Raw genomic sequence first — 9,276 nt, 5'->3', positions numbered from 1 at the left:
CACAGCAAAGAAAATTAAATGATGATCCTTGATGTTTCCGCCACTCCAAATTCATCCAGGCAGCTTATGGGACAATCACTACTTTCTCACTCACAATAAGATATCCAATCAATTTTGCCACTGAATGATATCCCTAAGTCGGTACACCAAAACCTAACTGAAGCACTTCACATGTCTTACAATGAAAACATGCATGTTAACTACGCTGCAACTTATCCCTCTAAAAATGCAGAACCCAGAAGCTCTTAACTGTCTAGCCCTCATTTCTCAACAGAATGCACTGAGGTCCTGGCAGACCAAGGAGCTTGCCCAAGGTCATACAGCTAAATACTGGCAGCCCCTGACTTCTCATCTGGGTTTAGTCCTAGCTCTGCCACTGTCTAGCAATTTGCGATTCTGAATAAGTCATTTACTCTCCCTGGACGTGTATATTTGTCTGTAACTAGAGGCAACTGGGCCAGACATCAGCTAGGAGGCATTATGGCTTAAGAGTGGGAGCTCTACAGTCAAACTGTGGGTTCAAATCTTGGCCCACCTCCCTGTGTGATACTGAACGATTTATTTAAACCCACTGTGCCTATAAAGTAGCTGGGGGTAAATAACATTATTTAGTATATAGCTTATAGAGTTGTTACAGTGAAAATTAAATTAGCTGATGTAGGTAAAGTGCTTAGCAGAGCACCTTGTACATAGTAAGAACTCCATAAATATTAGGAATTATAATCACTAAAATCTATTTAGCTTTAAGGTCATATTACTCTAGGATTCTAATAAAGAATAATGACTATCATTTTTTTTTTTTTTAATGGCAACAGTTCTGCCAATTAAGTTCACGCCTCAGGCAACAAAAAAAAAAAATTCAAGTCTAGACACGAGAACTGAGGAGAGAAAGACAATGATTACTAGAGACTGGGAGAGTGATTTAAGAAGTCGGGAGAAAAACAGGCAAATACATTCCAAGAGGAGTCATTTAAGGAGAACTCATTAACCCTTTCAAGGCCCTGGCTAATGAGAAAAAACCACCTGTGAAATATATTGCTAACCATATCTAAAATCTACAAGCCCTTTGTCCCAGGAATCTTACAGAAACACCTGTTTTGGTGAGCAATTATTTATCGTAGAAATATGTCTATGCAACATCATAAAACAGACACACTGCAATGTGCATACAGCACACACATAAATGTATGCAAAATTAACCATAAAAAACCTGTTACAAGGGCTGTGCAGACATCAGTGCATGGTATGGTGGGACCCTGACTCATAGCCAGTGTTGCCCTTTTTGAGATAATTACTCAAAGCATCTCAGGGCTGGGTGGAGAAGACAAGGCCTTTCGGATCCCAAGCACATGTGAGGGTGTGCAAAATAAAATGTCTCCAAGGACCTGCACACTCAAGTAGTGACCTCTGAGAAGCAAACGGGAAAGGACTTTCTTCATCTTCTTTCTTTTTTTTGGTAACCATACACCTGAATTTTTTCACTTTCTAGTCTCTAACTAGAGACGATATACCAAGTGATCTAGACCAGGGTTTCCCAGTCTTAGCACTACTGACGCTTTGGCCAGAGCACCCGTTGTGGCTGTGATGTGTTCTGTCCTGGGCATCAGAGGATGCCTCATGGCACACATGGCCTCTGCCTGCTGGAGACCAGTTGCGGTAGCCATGCAATGCCACACATGTCCTGGGGGCAAAACTGCTCTCGGCTGAGAAGCGCTGCCCCAGCCACGAAATTATCTCTATTAACTGCAACTCATTCCATCAGTACAAGCCCCTGCCACTGCTCACCCACCCGAGCTGCACTCCCTTTCCCTAGTTTGGGGAAGTGTGTGTGAGGATCCACTTCCAGTCACCAGTGCCACTGAAATTCCCTGGGTTTGAGCCCCAGCTGTCTCCCACATTCTTCCTTTTCCTCTGTGTCCCTGGGGGCCCACAGGTACAACCAACTGATCTTCAAGGGAAATCCAAGAAGAAGAAGTAATTTTTTTCTGTTAAATACACATATATAACTTTGAGAATCTCTCTTTTCTACAGATTACGTTAAAAATCACACGTAAAACTTGTGATTTAGATCTTCATACATAACACACAGGTCTTATGATGTATTTTTTTCTTAAGGAAATTATATCTTAAGTCTTCATGTTTTAATCGTCCCCAATTCATTCATACATGTCCTGAAGACTTATTAGACTCTACCTGGTCCTGTTCATTTGTTTCCTCTCTTGCTGTATCCTGACTTTTGTCTTTTGCTCTGTGAATCACCACAGATTTTGACCTAGGCTAGACTAAGACACCCAAATGCACCCAAATGCCCCATCAAAGGCTGTAAAACAGCATACAACAGAGTTCTCCAAACTCTGTGTTAGGGTACCTCCACGGGAATACTAAAAAACTTAGCCAAACAAGAAGAAAAAATGAATTAACAAAAAGAGTTTTGAAAAACTAAGTATTCCCTCCCTCATTTATAAGTTGGCATTTAAAATGTTTTTATTGTCAGTTTAAATAGTTGCAGAACATGTCATTTCTGGTCTATAATACAGAGAGAAAGAGAGAAAGAGGAGAGATTTTTTTAAACAAAGTGGTTCCATCAATCTTTTAAGAAAATCCAGTAGAATCTAAAGAGCTTAGAGATTTTATTTCTATCGTTATCCACTTAAAAAATATAATATATAGGCTGGGCACGGTGGCTCACACCTGTAATCCTTGCACTCTGGGAGGCTGAGGTGGAGGGTACCTTGAGCTTAGAAGTTCAAGACCAGCATGAGCAAAGGGAGATCATATCTCTACTAAAAACAGAAAAATTAGCCAGGCTTTGTGGCAGGTGCCTATAGTCCCAGTTACTTGGGAGGCTGAGGCAGGAAGATCAAGAGCCCAAGGGTATGAGATTTCTGTGAACTAGACTGATGCCATGGTCCTCTGGCCTGAGACACAGAGATTCCGTCTCAAAGAAAAAAATACATATATATTATATATACATAAATATGCATGTGTGTGTGTGTATATATATAAACTAAGCTATGTATCTTCATTTTATGTACTTTTCTTGTGCTATATTCTTTACAAAAAAATGTACCATGAGCAAACTCTTCTTCAAAAGCTAAAAAAATTACATCACTGCCTTTCTCTTTGCCTTGTATTTCAATTCCATTTGTCCACAGAATTTTTCCCTAATGGACTTATATTTAATGTTGGAAAATATGTTGATTTCTTTATCATACTTCCCTGTCATATAAATATCTATATACATTTCAGTGTAATTCTTAAAAATGTTCAGTGACCTTAGGGCTCTAAGTCCTTAAATAACAATTTCCTAGATTGAACAATAATAACCATTAGTGATAGAAAAAGATTTCTAACAATAAAACACAATATGCTTTTTTAACTATTAAACATTAAATAGTGTAATCCCAGCTACCTGGGAGGCTGAGGCATGAGAACTGCTTAAGCCCAAGAGTTGGAGGTTGCTGTGAGCTGTGTGATGCCCACGGCTCTCTACCAAGGGCAACATAGTGAGACTGTCTCAAAAAAAACAAAAAAACATTAAATAGTAAAATATTCTTAGAAATGCGTATGTTAGTGAATGGGGCTTTATGCTTGTTGTTTCAATGTATCCACATATCTCTGGATAATTATTAAGCAGTCACTGCTGGAGTATGACAGAGGTAAGCATCAATTTTATTTCTACTTGTCTTTATTTTCTACTTTTTCTTTTGAGACACAGTTTCACTCTGTAACCAGGCTAGAGTGCCATGGCCTCAGCCTAGCTCACAGAAACCTCAGACTCCTGGGTTCAAGTGATCCTCCTGCCTCAGCCTCCCAGATAACTAGAACTGGAGACACCCACTACAAACGCCTGGCTACTTTTTCTATTTTTAGTAGAGATGAGGTCTCGCTCTTCTCAGGCTAGTCTTAAACTCCTGAGCTCAAGTGATCCTCCTGCCTCAGTCTCCCAGAGTGCTAGAGTACAGGCGTAAGCCATTGCACCTTTTTGCTGTTTTTTTAACATAAGCAAAGAGAAAATGTATTCATGTAAATGAGAAAATAGGGGTTAAAAAGACAGGTTATAATATTGTCATTCTGTTCTTAGTACTCTTTTTCAAGTTACAGACCCCAAGTCCCTTCTATGGTGGACCCCTCTGCTGACAATTCGATCACATCCATCTCCGAAGAACAGGACAGTGTCTGAATTGCTCAAGGATCTGTGCCCAGTGATTAGTGCTGAGCACCCTTCACTTTTCTCCACATCAGCACCAACATGCCTAGAGTTCCTCTGCTATCCAGAGGCAAGGTCATTGGTAAGAATGCATCTTTCCTGAGTCAAGTGGGAGAGGGAAACTGTGAGAGGAAAGGTAGCAAAGGAACTGGCTTCCAGGGCATTCTCAGACACAGCACTTTCAGGAAAGAGAACACAGAAGCTGAGGACCTGCAGACTCGTTTTGTTGATACTTCCATGCACCTGTGTAAAGGAAAGTCTCCGTGCGCTCTTGACGGAACTGGGCCCAGTGATAGCTGCTGCCTTAGATGGCCTCTGGGAGCCAGTGTTTCCAGATCACAGGACTATAAAAACAAGGGACAGGAATGAAAGTCTGATCAACTAAAAGGGAAAACTATGTATTATACATCTTTTGATACGGCTGATGCAAATGGAATACTCCCTACAGCATGTTGTTGCCTTAAAACACAGACTCTGAATTGATCAAGACTCATCTCTCGGCTTACAGGAGCTACCGGAGACTGAGGAACAGGTTATACATCACCACACAGAAACAATCAACCAAATTCAGAATCTAGAACAGTCTAGAGACAGAGGACCTAGTTTCTCCAACAAATTACTAGGAAAAAAAAAACCTGTTTTGTTTTGAGACAGAGTCTCACTATGTCACCCTCAGTAGAGTGCCATGACATCACAGCTCACAGCAACCTCAAACTCTTGGGCTTAAGCAATTCTCTTGCCTCAACCTCCCAAGTAGCTGGGACTACAGGCACCCACCACAACACCTGTCTATTTTTGGGCTGCAGTTGTCATTGTTGTTTAGCAGGCCCGGGCTGGGCTCAACCCGCCAAGTCCCGTGTATGTGGTCGGCACCCTACTCACTGAGCTGTGAGCACCGAGCCAAAAAAAATGAACAGTTTAACGTGACTCAAAAGATAATAACAAACAAATTAAATGTAAAAATCTTGATGGGATCCAAATTTTAACAAAAAATCTTAACAGATATGTTTGAAAAGATGGAGGGAATTTGAATATTGATTGGGTGTTGGATTATAAGGAATGATTGTTAATTTTGGTAGGTATGGTAATGGTATGGTAATTTTTTTTTTTTTTTTTTTTGCAGTTTTTGGCTGGGGCTGGGTCTGAACCCACCACCTGTGGCACATGGGGCCAGCGCCCCACTCCTTTGAGCCACAGATGCCGCCCCTATGTTTTTTTGTTTGTTTGTAGTTTTTGGCCAGGGCTGGGTTTGAACCTGCCACCTCCAGCACATGGGGCCGGCGCCCTACTCGTTTGAGCCACAAGTGCCGCCTTGTTTTGTTTTGTTTTGTTTTTTAAGTCACCCAGTTAGAGATACGCATTGAATGTACAGGTGAAATGACATGATGTCTGGAATTTGCTTTTATAAAATAGTCTAACCTCCCAAGCAGGTTGGGGGAAGACAGATCAGTAAAATAACTGGAGTTGAGCAATGGGGATCTGGGAGGCAGCAGAGGGTTCACGCCACTTTTTCCCACGTTTAAAAATGTCTATAATAAAAGGTCATTTAAGGGGAGCAAGAGGAGGAAAAGGAGAATTTAGTTAGTGACCCCTATGCATGAGGCCAGGCTTACACTTACTAATACTCTTATTTTACAAATCCTGAGACAGTTTCCAAACAAGCCTCCTTCTCTATCTAAGGAGAAACAGAGGGAAGTCAATATGGCAGGTGATAGGAGAGGGCCGTCAGCAGCTTGGGAGCACAGAGATGCAGCTAGTCAGTCACTGGGGACCACCCTTGGCAGAGAAATGTCAGAGTAAACTTGTCTCCATTTATCTCTCTCCCGCTATGTGCTACTTACCCCTGCAGCAAAGCCAAGGCTCCCGTCTAATATCCGCCTCTGAAAATGAAAACAAGATGTTTCAGTTTCTACGGAACAGTAAGACGCTGTTTCCTAGAAAAAGAAGAAACCATAAGGACCAAGAGAGCTACACAAATACAGACTGGCCCGTTCCTGAGCTTGTGAACTCCCGAATTTACACAATGGGTCAAGAAGCAGAGGGAAAGAAAGTTGGAAACTTTCCATCTACCCTACAGCCAATTGCAAGTGTTCTTTGAGTAGCACGTGGCTTGCACTGGCCCACGTGCTGTCCCATACTCAGGTCTCCCCGGGAACTACAACAGTAAGCCTCTAGGGAGTAGCTGGCCTAAAAGATGGAAATTACCAAGTGTTGGTGAGGAGCGGGTGGAATAGTCAAAACCCACACACGAGGTGGGGCACGAGCTGGCACCACCGCTTTGAGTAACTATCTGGCGGCACTAAGGAGATGCAAACGCTATGTGTGCTGCTTCTGAGTGACCCCGTAACAGAAATGCACGCTCGGATTCACCAACCGTGTGTACAAAGACGTTCAGCAGCACAATGTGTGAGCGCCAAGAACCAGGAAGCATCCAAATTCCCACCCACAGCAGAATGGATATATCAACTTAGACACATATAAAACCTCTCTAAGCTGACTGTCCAAAGGACTGTAACAAACTGGTCAACATACAGAAGTGGGCACTATAAGGAATGAAGCCTGTGACACTGATGCATGCACGTGGTGCATGTCCAGTCTGTAACAATTAGGTCAACTTGGCCAGGCATGGTGGCTCATGCATGTAATCCCAGCACTGCGGGAGGCTGAGGTGGGTAGATGGCTTGAGCTCATAAGTTTGAGACCAGCCTGAGCAAGACAAGACCCTGCCTCTACTCAAAATAGAAAAACTAGCTGGGCATTATGGTGGGCACCTATAGTCCCAACTACTCAAGAGACTGAGGCAAGAGAATTAATTGAGCCTAAGAGACTGAGGTTGCTATGAGCACTCTACCCAGGGCAACATAGGTCACTGAAGGAAGTGGTCAATGTAGGGAGGTGGTCAGCTATGGATGTTCTACTATATTCATACAACAGATTACCTTATAGCAAAGAGAACACAAATACACAGGGTGTGTGTGTGTATATATATTTATACATACATATACATATATCTCACAAACAGGCGGGGGCATTAAATATCCTAGAAAATAAATAGGGTGAAATCAGCCAGACTTCACGATTACTCCATCTAAATAAAGCACAATGACAAGGAGAGCTCTCCCTGCAGTTAGAGACTGAGGGGGTTCATTAGAACAGCGGAGGAGGTCGCAGGTCGGGGTAATGATTGGAGGAAGCCCAAGGTGCTAGGTGGTATGCTGATGCTGTCCACTTATAAAATGCACACCTTTCTATGTACATCTTATGTGTCAATAAAAAGGTTCCACTGGTATCCTTTGGCAGATACACCCAATGGAATCGTCTTCCATCTTGAAAAGGAAAAGAAATTCTAGCACATGCTACAGCATGGATTGGCCCAAGGATTGTGTGCGACGTGAAAGAAGCCATTGTCCACAAGACTCTTTCCTCCTTGCAAAACTGAAACTCTGTCCCTAACTGTCACACCTCATTCCTCCCTCCTCACCGCCCTACATTCCATCTCTGGAAATCCGACTTCTCTAGGGATCTCGTACAGTCAGCTTCCAGGTAACCTGTAATTCCAGATTGTTTTGAGCGCCAGGTCTGGATCCTGGGAAGGGGCAGGGCAGCCTGGGAGGTGGGGATCCTATGGCTGAGATAAGACCTGCTGTACTGGTCTCTAACACAAGAGCAGGGCCTGACTGGCCAACTTCCTAGACATGTTTCCAGATGTCCTGCAATTCCTATAGGTGGCCACCAAGTTGAATAGTGCAGGGACTGTGTGTTCATCAAGATAGCCACGGATGGCTCTAGGCCTGTGGCCTGAGGGGGTTCTGGGCTGGAGAGAGGTGGGTGTGGGCATGCAGGGGTGTGGGGTATGAGGAGGGGGCGTGGGCATGTGTGCAGGTGTGGGTGTGTGCGTGGAGTGTATAAGGAGGGGTGTAGAGATGGGTTTGGGGTAGCGTGGAGGGACAGACATGGAGGATCTGGGGCAGCTGGGGTGCGGGGCATGAGAATGAGTCAGGGTGCTGGGAGTGCGAACCAGACACTCGGGGAGGGTGTCTGCAGGGGGCCAGCAGGCAGGTGTGTCTGTATTCATCCTAAGGGGGAAATGAAGTGTCCTAGCGAAGGAGTAAAGGAGAAAGGGAACAGAAACCCTTCATTCCCTCAGGGTGTCTTTAATCATCCCAGCTAACTCCAGGCCCTGAACAGGAACATCTGAAACCTAATGTTCTTCTTCGGCCATATATAGTATCACCTGCTCCAGGCCTGAAAGAAATTAGATGAACAGTAGAAATCGGGCAGCGGCCTAAAGGGAGCTCAGTAACTGGGCTTCTCACGTCCTCTCCTCCTCCAGCCAGGCAGTGGAGAGTGGGAAGGGGAGGAGAAGGTAACAAACGACCTGTAGTGAGCAAACACCTGCTCTCCGGGGCTGGTGTGGAGAAGGGCAGAAAACAAGAGGATGTTAAGCAATGCCCACCACCCACCTCGCACCTCCTGTGGCTGGGGGAATTCCAGAGCTGGCACACCTGCTCTGTGCACTGGGAAGCTTTCCGAGCTCACCAAGACAGAGTCCCCACAAACTTCCAGAACTCAAGCAAGGTGACTCACCTGTCCACTAGAGAATATGAACACGAGAGCGGCCCCCGCTGCTGTCATCCCCCAGGTGAAGAGGGTTCCCAACAAGGCCTGGAACACAGAGCTGTGGCCTTGGAGCATGCTGGATACAGCTGTGTGCAGAGGAGCGAGAGGGTCAGCGCAAGTCCTAATGTGTCCTAACACTCCACGCCGAGCTGGCCTCTCCCCAGGTTGGTCATGTGCACCCTCCCGCCACACCATCCCAGCGTTCCTCAGCCACCCTTACTCAGGTCCCCACGCGGGGTACTGGAAACTGCCTGACTCTGAAAGAAACACAGGGGACCTCAAGAGGTGTGGGGGCCCCAAAAGAGGTTCACACTGAGAAATGGTTTCAAAGAGAAGCACAGGCTCGGCGCCTGTAGCTCAACTGGCTAAGGCGCCAGCCACGTACACCTAAGGTGGCGGGTTCGAATCCCCAGCCCGGACCCACCAAACAACAATGATGGCTGCAA

The 9,276-nt window shown here is 44.8% G+C and overlaps 1 protein-coding gene across 2 annotated transcripts in view; it reads right to left on the bottom strand.

The window, feature by feature from the left end:
- The window catches only part of SLC39A11 (solute carrier family 39 member 11), a 355,367-nt gene that overhangs the window by 342,223 nt on the left and 3,868 nt on the right, over positions 1-9,276 (bottom strand). For both annotated transcript variants that reach the window (XM_003786171.2, XM_023511186.1), the window contains exons 2-3: positions 8,798-8,916; positions 6,052-6,090 (exon numbers count right to left, since the gene is read on the bottom strand). In XM_003786171.2, coding sequence (XP_003786219.1) covers positions 6,052-6,090; positions 8,798-8,905 — 147 coding nt within the window. In that variant the 5' untranslated portion in view covers positions 8,906-8,916. The remainder of the gene's footprint in view (positions 1-6,051; positions 6,091-8,797; positions 8,917-9,276) is intronic.

The sequence above is a fragment of the Otolemur garnettii genome, unplaced genomic scaffold (genome assembly GCF_000181295.1).
Source record: "Otolemur garnettii isolate 467f Iridium unplaced genomic scaffold, OtoGar3 scaffold00018, whole genome shotgun sequence".
NCBI lineage: Eukaryota > Metazoa > Chordata > Mammalia > Primates > Galagidae > Otolemur > Otolemur garnettii.
This window is presented reverse-complemented; position numbering and strand designations above follow the sequence as displayed.